The sequence below is a fragment of the Cynocephalus volans genome, chromosome 9, assembly GCF_027409185.1.
Source record: "Cynocephalus volans isolate mCynVol1 chromosome 9, mCynVol1.pri, whole genome shotgun sequence".
Classification (NCBI taxonomy): domain Eukaryota; kingdom Metazoa; phylum Chordata; class Mammalia; order Dermoptera; family Cynocephalidae; genus Cynocephalus; species Cynocephalus volans.
The window spans coordinates 6,060,734-6,077,164 of NC_084468.1; the positions used below are offsets into that span (position 1 = coordinate 6,060,734).

General features: G+C 55.2%; 1 protein-coding gene across 1 annotated transcript in view; it reads left to right on the forward strand.

Annotated features, from left to right (window-relative positions):
* Nucleotides 1-7,203: 7,203 nt before the first annotated feature.
* The window catches only part of CRMP1 (collapsin response mediator protein 1), a 71,183-nt gene continuing 61,955 nt past the window's right edge, over nt 7,204-16,431 (forward strand). The window contains exon 1 of the mRNA XM_063107915.1: nt 7,204-7,584. Coding sequence (XP_062963985.1) covers nt 7,204-7,584 — 381 coding nt within the window. The remainder of the gene's footprint in view (nt 7,585-16,431) is intronic.

Below are 16,431 nucleotides of genomic sequence, written 5' to 3' on the forward strand. Positions count from 1 at the left end.
AATCCTTTCGAAGATGAGTTCCCTTCTATTTGTTTTACTCAGCAATTTATTGAGTAAACTTTGTAAACTCGACAGGGGCTTTTCACCTTCACGGTGGTAAGCTTCTTTCAAGAGAGTCACAGCTCCCATTTGATTCCAGGGTGAAATTCCAGGTCTGGAATGTGAAACTTTTTGAGAACTCAATCAACTTCTGAGAATAGAGTGCTAGACATTTCTAACGTATTTTAGATACTCAACCATTTTTTCTCGGTGGAGTCAGTGCCATGCGGTGTAAAGGGCTCCAGGCTGGGAGACAGGGCGGGGTGGGGGTGGGGGCTTGCATGAGCTTGGCCATCCCCCTCTCCAGGCCATTTGTAGGATATAGAGATTGCACTCTGGTGATGATTTTTCACCCTGGTTGCATATTGGACTTACTCGCAGAGCTTTTTGAAAAACCAATGCCTAGTCTCCTCTTCTGGCCACTTAAATTGAGTTGTCTTGGGTAGGTCAGGGATCCTTTTGACAACTCCCCAGTGAATCTTAGCAGCCAGAGGGAGAGCCATCAGACTATAGTCTCACAATCCCTTTCAATTCTCATCTCCTGTGCTAATTAAATTCCAGGATGCAGCTGTGGGTTTCTTCCGAATTACATTTATATTTATTTTTACTCTTTGTTAGGAAAGAAGTGTGGACTCAGAGTTGACAGAAGGAAACTTGCTCTTCTCTGGGGTGTTTTTGGCCATGAGTCGGCTTTGTGACTTTGCCTTCAGAGGGCTGTTTAAGCAGTGGATGGTGCTTATGAAAATGAAACACGATATGCTGTAGCAGTCAGCACCACTGCAGCAGGACCCAGACTCTGAGTGCTTGGTGGCTGGTCACCACACAATTACATGGAAGTTCAGATAATGCAATTGGGTGGTACAATAGACACACTAAATGAAACTCTTGGGTACAGTTGCTTGTATCCTAAACTCTTCCAGAAATAGGTATCTATGATAAATAAATTTACCAGTTGTATAAACAAATAGAAGTAGATTTTTATTCAGCATTTGCAACAATAGCCAACTGCGTTCCTACCTGGCTTTGAGTTTGTTTTTTTAAAAAATTCTCTGGTGCCTTAAGGAGGTGGAGAAGGAAAAAACCCCGGGTTTGTCAATGTATTTGGCCCTCTTCCCTGTGTTGTGAGAATTTCTAGAAAATGATAATTTGGACCTAAAACTGCTTTCAAGAAGTCAGTAGTCTTGGGATTGAAGTATTGGATTTTCTTTATCCCATTTAATCTTCCCTAAATCCTACTCTGGTTTCAGCAAGCACAGCTCCCTACCAAATGTGACTTCTGAGTCCTTGGTGTAAATATAGAGTCATGGGAGACTAATAGAAGAATTAATACCATGAAAATAAGGTTTTCTCCAATGCCATGTCTTGTGTGTGTCTCTCTGAAAACATCATCAGGCTGTGCCAAAGGATGGACTGATGATATCTTTATATGATGGTAGAACAAGGGAAGAGAAAGGCAAATGAATGGGGTTGTTAATAATGGCTGAAAACTTGATATCAACTCTCTATCAAGATTTTCTTGTTAAAGTCAAGGAATATAATAACAGTATTTGTAAATATGACATTGAAACTGATGCAACAATGTTATAACTATTAACTTCGACTTTTCATTGGGACAAGGGCAAGGTCTGCACAGAGATAGGAGGGTGAGTTATGGTGCCAGGTGCACTGAATTTAACTATGCTCTGCTGCCAGCTAGCTGTGCAAGCTTGGACGAGGCACTTACCTCTCAGCCTCAAAGTCCTCGACAGAAACAGCAGGTTAAGTAGGAGGATTAATGAGACAGCACATGTTTATTAAAGCATCAAACACATGTTAGGGGATGTTAGGAACCTTCCCTTACCTCTTTGAAAATGGGCTCTGCACAGGCACATTTCAGTGGGATCCTAGGGGATATGCCACCAGCCTGAGTTGGGGGGCTAAGATGATCTCTTCTGCAGTTCAGGTTTTCACAACCAGCTTTTGATGGCATGGCAGAGAAGAGACGTGGGCGTCACTCGCAAAGGTGATACGCAAGGCTTGCGAGTTCATTTTGGCAGAACCTCTATGGTGCTGCTTCCAGGTTGAATCCCGGGCAGAAATCACATGAACGCCGTGAAGCACGGACACCAGTTTGGAAATTGTGTACTTTCCCACTGGAACCCACATGCACGATAACTCTATACCTTGCAATTGTGTGAACCTAAAAGAACTCTTCTATGTCCACATTAATAAGCCCAAGGGTTTGGCAGAATTTGGACAGTCCCCCTCCTGCCCCTGCTCCCAGTGAGATGCATTGGTTCACAGGAGCAGACCCTCTTCCTTTTGGATGCTCTTCAGCAGGACCCTCCTGGGGTCCTGGGGCAGTGGGCTGTCCCCCAACTTCTGCCTGCAGTGAATTGAACAGAGCAATCAGTCCTCAGAAATGCTCATCAGCTTCCCGACCAGTTGTCAGCTGGGCTCAACCCTCCCTTCAGGGTTTTCAAGATTTGTAATGACTGCTTCATCTTGTGTAAAATAGGCTGGCATTTTCTCTTGTTATCGAGATGTATTTTTCTATGTTAGTTAAATGTATAATTTGTGTAATTTTGTACATTAAAATGTATGCTTTTTCACAATTAAGGGTTTTTCCCTCTCTTGAATGTTTAATTTATGATGGTTAATTTCAAAGTGTTGTAGACCCTGACATAGCACAAGAAGGCAATAAATCCAGGACTCTCTTGGTTTTTGTGGGGAATAAATTATTTTCTTAATAGTCAAATCCACTTTGCACAAATAATGAAGTGATTTTCTTTCTGGTGCATTATATGACTGTATTAATTTCCTATTGCTGCTCTGACAGATTGCCATAAGCCCAGTGGCTGAACATAACACACATTTGTTAATAAACAACACACATTTATTACCTTCACACTTCTGGAGGTCAGAAGTCCAAAATGGGTTTTGCTGGGCCAAAATCAAGGTGTCACCCGAGCTGCGCTCCTTCTGGAGGTGTTAGGGAGAACCCGTTTCCCTGCCTCTTCCAGCTTCTAGAGGCTGCTGCGTTCTTTCGCTCATGGTCACTTCCTCCATCTTCAAAGCCAGCAGTGTTTCGTCTTCCAATCTCTCTCTAATTCTGACCTCTGCTTCGGTCATCACATCTCCTTCTTGAGTCTGACTCTCCTGAAACCCTCTTTAACTTAAAAGGACCCTTGTGATTACATTGGCTCCCCCCAGACAATCCAGGCTAATCTCCCCATCTCAAGATCTTTCATCCAAGCTCACCCACAAAGTCCTGTCTGACATGTGAAGTAACATACACACAGGTCCTGGGGATCAGGATGTGGACATTTCTGAGGGCCATTATTCTGCCTACCACAATCCTTGTACACTGATTTGGAGGCAGCAGAAAAAGCAGATGTTTTAGAATCAAACGGGCCTGGATTTGAACTGTGTCTCTGTCACCTGCTGGCCATATGACTTCAGGCAGCTCACTTAACTTCCATGAACCTCTTTTCTCATATCTAAAATGAGCACAATAATACATTACTTGGGCCTCACAAATTTGCTAAGAGGATTACACACCTGATTACAATAAACTGTAATTCCCTTTCCTTCACTTTTTAAAAAATATTCCTTTTACAGCTTTAAAAAAAATCTGTTTTGTTCACCTAAATGAAGTACACATTGGAGCTGTCTGGCTTCCCTTGTCCTCTCCCTGCCACCATCTGACATGTCCCTCTCTGTTCTCTGCTGTCACTCTGGAAGGCTTCATGGTCTGACAGGATGAGTTCAACGTTTGTCCTTCACCAAGTGTCACGGTGTAATTCACTTATGAGAACTCCTTCCCTGGAGGACAGGACGGGGTGGTCGCATCTGTCATCGGGATGGAGGGTGGTTTGCTCAGGATTCCTGGGCTTCCTCTGTCGGTCTCTGCCAGACCTTGCTCCTCTTGTCCTCACTGCAAGCCGGAGGGTGCATTTCCTAATTTATACTCTGGGCTTTGTCTCTTGCCTCCCTTTCTCTGCTACACTTGGTTTACTGGCCTTGCGATGAGGAGAGGTTGTGGAAAGGACTCAGACAAACCTGAGTTGAAATCCCAGCTCAGTCATTTCCTGGCAGTTAACTTGAGCAATGGGTTAGGGTTAGGTTTGTCATCTTCAGCACTCCAGCCTGAAGATGGAGGGAGCACAGTCTGCCACCTGGGGCTGCTGAAAGAGCCGGCAGTGTGTACAGCGGCAGGTCACGTGTGGAAGTGAACGGTGTGTGCAGAGACCCTTACATATGGCAGACACCCCACGAATGTCAGATCCCTCTGTAGGGGAAGAGGAGAGTGATGGAGAGTGATATATATAGAGTCTGAGATCCACAGTGGATCCCCAATGTGTGTTAGAGGAATGTTGAATGATGAGTTGCCCAAGGTTGCATGAAGAACAGGATTCGAATTAAAAAATCTAGACTCTTGACTGCCCCAGGTCCATTCTGTTATTCTCCCTCCCAACGGGTCTGCCTTAGTTGGGCTTCTTGGGGAGAGTACAGGGCAGTAGTGAAGATGCAGACTCTGGCACTGGACTACCATGTTTAAATCTTAGCAGTCTCACTTGCCATTGTGACGCTAGGCAAGTTATTTCTCTTCCTGACCCTCAGTTTCCCCATCTGTAAAGTGAGGCTAAAATGGTACCTCACAGGTTGCTGTGAGGCATTAAAGAGTTGGTATATGTAAAGTGCCTACTATGGTCCCTGGCATGCGGTAAAATCTCTGTCTTTGGGAGCTGTCATTATCCTTTCTTGCTTCTGCATAAAAACAGCTCTTTCCCAACTCCTTCCTTGTGTCACTCCCTCTAGTCTTGACAACTGCCTAGCCCTTTCTCACAATGGAAAAAGTTCTCTTAAAAAGTAGTCAGACCTTCATCACTATCAGGGAAGCCCAATGGATTGTCTCCTCAAGATTTTTAGACCAGATCCAAGCATGCAGTAGGACTGACCTCAAAATTCTGTCTAACTTAGATACTTGGATTCTCTGATATTTCTGTGGGTTTCGTCACTATGAATATTTGTGGAGCTTTAAAAAGAGTTTCTATGCAATCTTCAACATAAAATTTCCTTGCCTGGAATGTGCTGAGAGTAGGACAGAGAGGAGCTTTCATTAAAAAAAAGAAAACACTTTCAATGCAGCCTGGAGTCCTTTGGACCTCAAAAGGAATTTCAGTGACAGCAATCTGTATAGGGAGCCCAGGAACAAATGGAGGAGGAGCGGGCACATGGGTGGGGACGGTAGAAGGCAGTAGATGGTGTGTGTGTGTGATGCTTTCTGTTCCTATTTGTGTTCATCACTCTCTCCCCTACTAGAATATACGCTTCTTCAAGGCAGAAACTTTACAAATACTCATCTGTGTCCCCAGCACCAGTGTCTCTCTCAAGTGCAGAAAAAGGACTTGTGCATTGAGTAGATGAGCCTGAGGTACTGACCTGGCTGAGCAGTCGTGGGGTCTGTGTGTGAGGCACGCTTCGCTCCTCTCCTGTCTCCTCACCCGCACAGTGGGGAGCTGAGATACTACCTGCTGCACAGGCCAGCCTGTTCCAGGGTGGAAAGACAATAAATTCAGGGAGGCGTCCGCTGAGGCAATGGGCCCAGCGTCTCCCTAGTCCTCAGTCCACTGGTCGCAACAGTCACAAAAACAAGAGTGAGAATCCAACTGTCTGTCTGGGATTGTCAGAATTTGGCCACACTGCGCTAGGCCAGTGGGCCCGGGTGCTGAAGTGACAGCTCCCTTCTGTGGACCCAATCCTGTCCAGACGCAGTGCAGTGCGTCTGGACTGGCCCTCCAAGAGGGTTGGCAGCTGGCGATTCCGCCCGTCCAGAAAGCGCAGCTGGGACTGCTGGGTCCCCAGAGACCCTTAGGAACCTCTGCCTGATAATCATGGAGAAATGAGGGACGATGTATAGAGGAGAAGCATGGCTCCTGGCCTCAGAGAAGGGTAGAGGGGACCCCCAGCAGAGTGACCTCCAGGTTCCCACGCCCTCGCCGTGGCCCTAGTCAGAGGAACCTCGGGACGCCCAGGCTTCAAGTTCCGGGTGATGCAAGGGTAGCCTGTACCTGGGATAGTGGGAGGTGCCCCTAGAATAGGGGATATTTGTCAGTCTGGGTGACGGCCAGGTGTGTGTGTGCAGGGATCTACCTCTTTGTGTGTCTTTCTCTGGAGCATTTCTATTTAAGCTTCCTCCTTTCCTTATTCTGGTGCGGATGTACGTGTGGGTGTCCTGTCGGGAGTTTGTGGGGGCACGTGTGTGGAGTCGCCTTGTGAGTGTGCCTTTGGTATTGGCACGTGAAAATCTCTTTGTCCTGCAGTGTCACCGGAGTGCGCATCCTGTATGTGCATGAATCACGGGTTCACGCGCAAGTGTGTATTTCTCCTGCGTGCCCGTGGGAGCATGCTACTAGCATGTCCCTCTTGCCCGGCTGTGCCATCCTTGCCGGCCTTTAGCACCGCCCCCCCATATGGGTGCGTATTGTCCCCCCCTCCAAGAAGGACAGCTCCCAGAGAGCAGACTGTGTCTAGTATTTTGTTCGTAGCTGTGTCCCCAGCACCTGCGACAGTGCCAAGCGGTCGTGGACGCTCCGTGTGATAGTACTGAGTGAATGAGTGGTGTGCGCCATGTGTGTCTCTCTCCGGTTGTGCGGCTAATCTCAGCGCGATGCTGTGTACGCACGGGATCGTGGACAATGAGAATTTCTGATGTGTGTGTAACTGACTCGGGACGTGCACAGGCACAAATGTGTGTGTGCGTGGACGCGCCGGAGCTCGAGACCGTGCGGTGTGTCCCAGCGTGCCTGTGCGTCTCACGTGCTGGCACGAGCCTGCGTGTGCCTCCGGAGTGCGTGTGCGTGTCCTGGGGCGGGGAGCGGGCGTGCGGCGAGCGCACTGCGGTTCGGCCGCCCGCCCTCCGCGCTGCGGCTCCGACGCGTCACCGTCCCGCCCGCCCGCGCCGCGGCCCCCGCCTCCCGGGCCTTTGTGGCCGGCTGCCGCTCGGAGGCCCCGCCCCGGCCCGGGCCCGGCCCCGCCCCGCCGCGCGCCCCGCCCCGCGCCGCCCCTCCCCGGGCCGCAGTCGCGCCTGGGCCGCCGGGGGCCCGCACCGAGGCGCGGAGCGTGGCGCACGGCGGTGGCGGGGGCCGCGGCGGGCGGGCGGGCGGGCGGCCTCGGACGGGCATGGCGGACCGGCGGCGCGCGTGGAACACGGAGGACGACCTGCCCGTGTACCTGGCGCGGCCGGGCAGCGCGGCGCAGACCCCGCGCCAGAAGTACGGCGGCATGTTCGCCGCGGTGGAGGGCGCCTACGAGAACAAGACCATCGACTTCGACGCGTACAGCGTGGGCCGCCGCGGCTCGGCGCGCACGCCGCGCGGGGCTGGCCGTCCCGACGCCGTCGGCCTGCCGGGGCCTGGCGGCAGCGAGGACACGGCCAGCGACGCGAGCGAGCCCTCGGGCTCGGTGCTCAGCTCCCCGGGCGAGCGCGACGAGCGGCCGCCGGCGCTGCGCCTCCGCTGCCCCGCGCCCCGCCACCTGCCACTCGGCCGGGACAATGGCCAGGTACCCTCGGGGCGCAAGTGGGCCGGACGCGGCGGGCGGGCTCTCTGGAGGGCAGGTCCCGGGTCCCGAGTGCTAGGGCCGCGGGGCACCAGGCTTGGGAGAGCTCCGGAACGGCCCTTCCCCCACCCAGCCCACCGTTCACGAGGGTCTGAGAGGTGTGCGACACGGTCGGGGCTGGCCAGCGCAGTCGTAAGACTCCGGAGGGACCTCCGAAGTCCAGCCGCGGCTCCTCTTCTGCAGAAAGAGAGAGCGAGGCTGTGAGAGGGGACGTAAGTTGGCTGAAGCCGCCGCAGGGACCCTCAAGATGCACAGGGACCTCCGGGACGCGTTTGATGCGGGGCTCCTCGTTCCCCGCTGCTGCGTTCTGTATCCGTGCATCCACCCATTCAGTCACTCATCGGTAATTACAGAGCTCCTACTGTGTGCGAGTCGCCTGTGCTGTCCCAGCTTCGAGCTGGAAGGAGTCTTCCCTGACTGCTCCGCTCGTGCTTTCTGGGGGAGGGATTTGGTTAAGGGTGTAGATCGTGGGGCAGTTAGAGCTGGGAATCCCCACCGCCAGGAGCCGACATCTTCACGATGCCCCTGTGCCCATTTCACAGAGCAAGTTGGAGGCAGAGCCGGGATTTGAACTGGGGTCTCTAGCCTCCCAGACTCGGAGGTGTCTTCACCCCTGAAAATGAGGAGCGGGGGCTTCAGGGAGTGGGAACGCCGGGGCTCGGGCCTTATGGGTCTTCTCCATTGAGCTGGGGGTCACCAGGGAGCTGGGGGAAGATGGGGAATGGACGGCACGGCCTTGGGGTGGATGGGTGAGGGTCAGGGCCAGGCGTGAGAATTAAATCAGCGAATGCAGGTAGGTAGTGAGCATTCAGTAAATGTCCGCTGTTAAGTTTTATTATTATTCTTTACCATGTGAATTGACCCTCCCCTCTTAAATGCTATGAGAGGCTTAAAGTGAGCCCGGAGGGCGGCACAGACTGATCCCGACGGGAATCTGGGAGGGCTTCCTGGAGGAGTAGGGGCTGGGCCCGGCCGCGCCTGCTGGACGCAGTGTGGGGTCCGCTCCCAGCCGCATCCCTCCGCGGGCGGTTCTTGCTGCAGCTCTCCGTGGTCCTGAATCCGGTGCCTCGCGAGGGGGAGGTCTTACAGCGATGGTGTGTGTGTGTGTGTGTGTGTGTGTGTGTGTGTGAGTGTGCGTGTGTGTGTGTGAGTGTGCGTGTGTGTGTGTGAGCGTGTGTGTGAGAGTGTGTGAGAGTGCGTGTGCGTGTGCGTGTGAGTGTGTGAGTGTGCGTGTGTGTGTGTGAGCGTGTGTGAGAGTGTGCGTGTGAGTGTGTGAGTGTGCGTGTGTGTGTGAGCGTGTGTGAGAGTGTGCGTGTGCGTGTGAGTGTGTGAGTGTGCGTGTGTGTGAATGTGTGCGTGTGTGTGAGTGTGCGTGTGTGAGTGTGCGTGTGTGTGTGTGAGTGTGCGTGTGAGTGTGAGTGTGTGCGTGTGTGTGTGAGTGTGCGTGTGTATGAGTGTGTGTGAATGTGTGTGAGTGTGCGTGTGTGTGTGTGTGAGTGTGCGTGTGTGAGAGTGCGTGTGTGAATGTGTGTGTGTGTGTGCGTGTGCGTGTGTGAATGTGAGTGTGTGTGTGTGAATGGGTGTGTGTGTGCGTGTGTGTGAGTGTGAGTGTGCGTGTGAGAGTGTGTGTGAGAGTGTGCGTGAATGGGTGTGTGTGTGTGAATGGGTGTGTGAGTGTGCGTGAGTGTGCGTGTGTGTGAGTCTGTGTGTATGAGCGTGTGTGAATGTGTGTGTGAGTGTGCGTGTGTGAGTGTGCGTGTGTGTGTGTGAATGTGAGTGTGTGTGTGTGTGAATGTGTGTGTGTGTGGTGGGTGGTGGTGAGGGAGGGAGATGGCTGGAGAGTCCAGTTTTTCTTCTCCCCTCTTCTTTATCTCCCCCTGCCTACTCCCTTCCTTGGTGGTCTGGCCTCGCTTGGGATCCAGGCTTGCACGCCCGATCCGGAGGCCTCAGGGCTGCGGGCCGAGAAGCCGGGGCCAGCACCAGGGAACGGGTTTTCCAGCCAAGGCGCCTCGCCCTCTTGAGCCTCGGCTTCTCCATCTGTGAGATGGGGCGGCAGTGTTCGCCCAGCCTCCCTCCAGGCGTGCTGGAGTAGCAGGGAGGGGACAGACAGCGCTTTGCGCACTGCCGGGAGCCGTCCGGAGGCGAGTCACCAACGCCTGCCGGGACCCGGCTTCTGCCTGGCCGACCCCGCAGCCGCGCCTTGGCGTTTGGGGACGCTGGTTGCTTCACCGCTGCTGCAGCCCCTTTCCCCATCCCCTGCCTCTGCCCGCTCCGGCCCCCTCTGCCCTTTCTCCATGGTTTCTCGGGGACCGGACAAAAGGCGGTGCCTCTGGCGCGCCCAGGGCTTCGAAAACTCGAGGTTCGGACCTGGGGAGCCGAGGGGCTTGCGATCTCCGTGGAGGCAGCGTTTAACCTTCTGTGGCACGAGGGGCCACGGGGTTGGGTTACGGCGGGCTCGGGCTGCGGGGCGGGCCCCGTCGCTCCTGCGCTTTGCGGCGGGTGCCGGCCCTTCCCCCGCCCACGGGCTCTCCCCGGGGAGGGAGGCGGGGCTTCTGCGGCGCAGGCGCGGCGTTCACCGCGGCCGGAGGCTGAGCGGCTGCGGCGCTTTGTACCCACGAAATCTGCTTGGGAGCAGCGATCTGTTTGGCCAGTCGCCGGCAGGTGCTCCTCCCCCGATACGCACGCGGTCCTGTCCCCATCTCCGGAGCTTTCCTGCCCAGATCTCCACACTGACCCCAGGGAACGCCCCGGAGCGTGGAATTTAACAACGCTCGGAAAGGGAATTAGGAGTCGGGGGGAGGGAGAGCATCCTTGCCCGCAATTTCCGGCCATTGACAAGCATTTGAAACCAAGCTCAGAGCCAGGGCTGAACGGATGAGTGTAGGGGAATGAGCTCTAGACAGGGTGTGCGGGAACCCGGCTTCCAGACGGTGCTCTGCTGCAGCTGAGACGCTTTGCACCTGGCTACGTCATCTGACCTCTGTAAACCTCAATTTTCTATCTGTAACATGGGAAAATTATGACCTAATGTTCCTGGAGTACGAAGCTGCTTACAGTCTGTGAACCTACAATCCCAACTTCATTTGAAGGCCAAGGCATTTCTGGCCTCTTGCCCTGGACCAGGGGACTTGCCCTGACCTCGGGAACTGGACTAGGAGGTCAGGGCTCCAGGCCCCAACTGAAATGCCTGAGGGACTTTACCAAGACTAGCCCACCCTCCCTCTGGGTGGCAAAAGGAGAAGAAGATGGATCATTTTACAGGGTCTGTGGGTTTGGATTTTGCAGGCAGAAAATGAGCAGAGAAATGGCAGAGAAGGGTGCTGTCTTATTATGCTTGGTGATTTGGGGCATCTGTCCAGTGCTTTGGGGGCTTGCTGGGGCTCCCTCTTTTCTTTCCTCTTCCATCTTTTTCCCTCCCCTCTTACGAAGTTTATCCATATGTGCCCTGACTTCCTGCCCACCTCTCCCTGCAACAGCATCTGCATCATGGGCTGGGGGGCTGGTGTCCACCCTCAGCTGGGGAGGCAGGTGCGTCCTGTTCCTCCTCCCATCCCTCAGCCTGTCCTGGGAGCTGTGGAGGCCTTGCTGCCGATGTAGCCCTCCAGGCACTCACGGTTTGGTAGGCAAGTCTGTGGGGTGACCTGGTGGCGCCCAGGTCAGGCCGCAGTGTGGTGAGAGAGCTGCTGCAGGCATCCAGCAGGTCAGCCATTCATTAGGGCCTTGTCACTCTCCCAGCTGCGTGCCCTCTGCCTAGCGGGGAGGCTCCTCCTAGGCGCCCTCAGGGAAGGCTGGTTCCGTGATGGGGGTGGGGAGGGTGGCAGGGAGAGTCTTCACGGACGGAGAAGGCGTTGGAAATGGGTCTGGGAGAACGGGGATATTCAGAGAGAGCGGACAGCGTGAATAAAGGCTTGGAGTTGGACATGGAAAAGTGCTTGGTCCATTCAGGGAGTGGCGCCAGGGATGGACAAATGGAGGCTGTGGAAGGACAGGCCGAGAGGGGCGGTCGTTGGGCCAGATCCTGGAGGGCCGGCAGCGTGGGCGCGTCCCTGGCACCCGGCCCACACTGTCTGCCGCACGCAGATGTTCTGGGGAGGTCCCCAGATGCAGGGCCACACACCTGCTCGTGCGGAGGCCTCCGCTGTGTTGGCAAGAGCCCTGAGAACCAGATCCTCCCAGGAGCGGCAGCGGGGCCGGGCCCAGCCGCGGCGTGTGCGCGGGGCGGGGGCGGGGGGCGCGCGGGGGCATCGGGAGCCAAGCGCTTCCTGGTTCGAGCCGAGAGGGGCGGATCGGGCTGGGCTCCGCGCCGGCCGCCGGGAGGAGCTGTCTGTCTGCGGCCGCCTCCTCCCGCCCCCGCCTCTCCTGCCCCCGCCCTCGTCGCCGAGCCGGGCGGTGCTGGCAGCCGGAGCGGCGGCGGCGGGCGGGCGGAGCAGCCGGGGCAGCCGCGGGCACCGAGCCTCCGTCCCTGTCTGCCTCGCTCCCGGGCCTTTGTCGCCGCGCCCGCGGGGAGCGGGCCCAGAGAGAGCCCGGCAGACAGCCCCGCCGTCCAGCGGCCGGCCGAGGGCGACAGAGGGACCATGTCTTACCAGGGCAAGAAGAGCATCCCGCACATCACGGTAACGGGCGGGCGCCCGCCCCTGCCCCGCAGCCGCTCTCTGTGGGGTGGGGGTGGCCACTGTCCGGGTCCCGATCCGCGGGGGCACTGCAGACGCGGCCCTCGAGGCTGCCTGCGCCGCCGCGCGTGGGGCGGGGCCGGTCCGGGCACGGCAGCCCTGTCCCCGCAGCCTCTGGGGACAGGGGGGTGGGGGCGCCCGCGTGGCGGGGCGGGGCTGGAGCCTGCGGCCTGTCCCCCCGCGGGCTTGCCGCCCCCTCCCCCTCCGGGGTGCCGCAGCGGGTGGCGTGGACCCGGAGGGTGCGGAGCCGAACAAAAGAGGGACGGGCACGGGGGTCTGAGCCCCCTCCCCCTGGCCCTCGCGCCGGGACGGGGAGGGTCGGCTGAGCCTGCAGCGGCCCTTGCACCTCGCGGCAGAGGAAGGAGAAAGATCAGCCGCAGCTCCCCGCTCCCGGCCCATCCCGATGGGGAGGCGGTCGGGACCTGGAGACAGCGCCATGAATGGAGGCGCCGCTCCCACCCCTCAGCGCGGCTAAAAATAACCCAGGGGGGCGCGCTGGCAGCTGCGGCCCCGGAAGGGTTAACGCCGCTGAGGCTGGGCCGCGGGAGGGTGGGGGTGGCAGTGGGGGCTGAGCAGTCAGGCTGTGTCCCTGGGTGTGGCCGGAAACAAAGGAACCCCGGTCTTTACGCTTTGTCTCGGAGATGGGGATCTGAGGGCGCAGCGGTCTGGAGCTGGCGCCTCCACCCCAGCTCCCCCGCCTGGCACCAGAGTCCAGCCAGGCCATTCCCGAGGGCCGCGGGCCACAGGCACTGTGGGCTTGGGTGGTGGTGCAGGAGCAGCCGGGTGCTGAGAGGAGGGATTCTGGGTGTGGTGGAATCCTCCAGGGTGACGCCTGAGGTTCCAGGACTGGAGACCCAACTGCTCATTGATGCGGAATTCAGGCTCAGGGACAGACAGCCCCAGGGCACCGGCAAGAGGGCAGACTTGGGTTGGAGAGGGAGTTAACACTTTCCACCAGCCTGCTCAGAGTACTGCAGACCGTTTTATTGAATCCTGGCAACAGTCCTTTGAGGAAGGTGTTGTCCAGCAAGGCTCCCAGAGGCTGGGGCACCGGCTGGGGGCGCAGGTGAAAGGAAGGTGGGGAGGGAACCAGGCCCCTTGCCTCTCTTGCACTGCCCCACCCCAGTTCTGGGCTGAGTCTTGAGCTAAAAAATCCCTCATAGGCCCAGCTTCAGGTCTCGCCAACAGGCCATCTAAAGCTGTGACCTTTGAGGGTGGGGACAACCTCTTATCCATCCCTAAGCTCTGCCCTCCAAGACACAGAGATGCAAGTGGCCAATCTGTAAACACTGTAGTTGGGAAGGAATCAATGAAGGAATATGGCTGCCCAGGACTAGGCGGTGGGGGAAGGAAGCTGGGGCTATTTGTCTGAGCAGGTCCCTGCCTTGGGACCCTCTAATCCTGCCCTCCCAGGAGAACTGAGGCAAGCAATGGGGGTGGGGCTGATGCAGTGACCAATGAGTTGGGAGCCCTGGGTCCCTTTGTGTCTGTGTGGCCACAGGAGATCTCTGCTTCTCTCAGGACCCCACTCTCCAGGATGGAAGTTTAACGGGATGATTTTTGAGGCAGGTCTGTGGGAATGTTGTACCCAGAGTCACAGTTCTCAGTCTGCTCAGCCACAGTGGTCACCCTGCCTTCTGGCTGTGACCCTCTGGAGTGGCAATGAGCTGCCCAGGCTTTTGCAACAGATGCATTGTGTGCCTCTCTGAACCTCAGTGCTCTGATTTCCAGAGGGGCCCCCTCACAGGACTCACAAGCATCCTAGACCCTGGCAAGCATCGAGTGTGTGCTAGGCATGTAGGAAGGGCTTCAGAACTGCTGGCTGATCTTGATGCTTCAGTCCTTCATGCTAAGCAAGTTGTCAACTTGTAGATAAAGGGAAATCAGAGGGGTAGTTCCAACAGCCTCAAAAGGTGGTTCCTATGAGCATGGGGAGACAGATACTGGAAAGTATGCTTAGTTCTGGGAAATCAGCCTTTGAGGAGGTATTTGTGTTTCATTTGGCCCATATCACCCACCGCAGCCAGGAAAATTTGTGGCTTTAAGGAGAAAACAACAAACCAGAGAGGACAGACTTGGATGGGGCTTCTTCACAGGACCTGTCAGCTTCCTGAGGACCTTTGGCTAACAATGCAACGTGTTGTGATAGGAACCAGATTCTTTCCTTACATGCCATTAAACAAAGGGTGGCTTTCCAAATGCTGCACCATAACCTGTTCTTCAGCAGTCTGTGCTGGGCATTGTGCTGGGTGCTAGGGGCAGTGGGAAGGAGGTGAGCTCTCCCTTGCCCTCCCAGAGCTTAGCAAAGACTGACACTGAATCCTGGAGTTGCAATAAAGGGGGGTGGGTGTCATAAGGGAAAGTACAGGGGGCTGGAGGGGACACCAGCAGGGCCAGCAGCCCAGTCCTGGGAGTGGGAGGGAGGCAGAGGGGACAGCAAGGAGGGCTGGCTTCTTCCTGTGGTGTGTGGAGACCTGGAGGCAGAGGAGTCAGCATGTCAGAGAAGGCGCAGGAAAGGAGCATCGCGAGAGCCCAACCTCTGCTTCCAAGTGCGCTTCTCTGTGCAGTTAAAGCAAATCCTGGAGATGGTGAAGATATTTTTGGCAGCCATGGTGTGTTGGCCTGCAGAGAGACCAGGGGGCTTGAAAAAAGGTCAAGTTGTGGGTCATGGGAAAAAGAGCAGGGTGGCAGGCATAGCTCTCAGCTGCATTCCCAGATCCCCACCTGCTTGGTTCTGTGTCACTCTGTGCCCTTCTGAGCCTCAGGTGTGTCATCTGAACAATGGGGAGAAAGGTTGCAGCTTTTCCAATGAATCAGAGACAGCAGAGACTGGCACTAGAGTCAGGGAGGAGAAGAGGCATCCCAGACAGGACCACAGTGTGGACAAAGGCAGGGGGACGGGCTGAATTGGGAAAACGTTCTGCTCGGGTAGATTATGGAGGGGTGTCTTCTTCTTTTTTTCCATTGCAACCTTTTTCTAAGATCATAGAGTGGCCTACTAGAGAAAGAAGAGAGAAAAAGCAGAAACACTTAGCCTCAGCCCCCAGGGATTGCTTAAAATATTTATAAAGTGCTCTTGCATGTGTGGCTTTTTTTTTTTTTTTTTTTTTTAATTAATGGCACAGCCGGGGATTAACTTAGCTGAAGCTGTTTCAGGCCCACTGCTGCAGTTAAGTGAGTGGGACATCCTGGGCGTGGCTCTGAGCAAACAAAGCACCTGGCTTCATGGCCCTGCAGAAGCTCTTGGCTCTGAATAGAGCCACCAAAAGGGAGGCCTGCTCGATGGGGGGCAAGGGGGCAGGGGGAGTCCTGAGGGTCCACCACAAGGTGAAGAGTTAGTCCAAGCATTCAGCATGAGTTCCAGTATTTCTCACTTGGTTTTCGGAACAGACCCATGAGGGAGGCAGCCTGATGTGCAAACATGCAAAGAGCGTGTGGCATGTCAGGATTCTCCCGAGAGTGCCATTCAGCCTCACTGTGTATATTCAGTTCATTCCTTGCCTTTTTGCACAAAGGATTTGAGATGCCTACAATGAAATCAGATGGGAGTCAACTTCCAGGACTGAGGATCAAGGAAGAGCAGAGAACCAACGTGCCAGTCACTAGGACTGTTGCAGGGGCTGTGACTGGACATCTGACATGGATTCTGAGTTCCTGTCATCCAGGACAGAGAAGCAAATCCCCTCAGTTGTGTCAAGTTCGTGATCAGAGAGAGAGGAGAAGGCCATATGCCCAGGGAAAAATATTTTGTTTAAGTAAAATTCTTAAAAAGTGTCTTAGAAGGGAGCTTATAAGTGATACTGAGTTATGACATCTTTTATAACATATCTATACCAACCTAGCCCTGAATACCTGTTTCTTGTAATGAACTTGGCCAAGACTGAATACATGGAACATACAGAATATGACATACATGGGTGTGCTTGGCACAGACTACCTAACCGATCATAGTTCCCTTCCCCAAGCTCAGACTCTTTCTTCAAGAAAATGAAAATTCAGAATGGCAGCTGACCAGCAGGTGTTAACTGCATACCTGTTATGTTCCTTGAACTGTGCAAGGTGTGATGGGCAATTAAATTATATATTTCATGATCCCCAACCTTAATGAGCTTGCCATCTA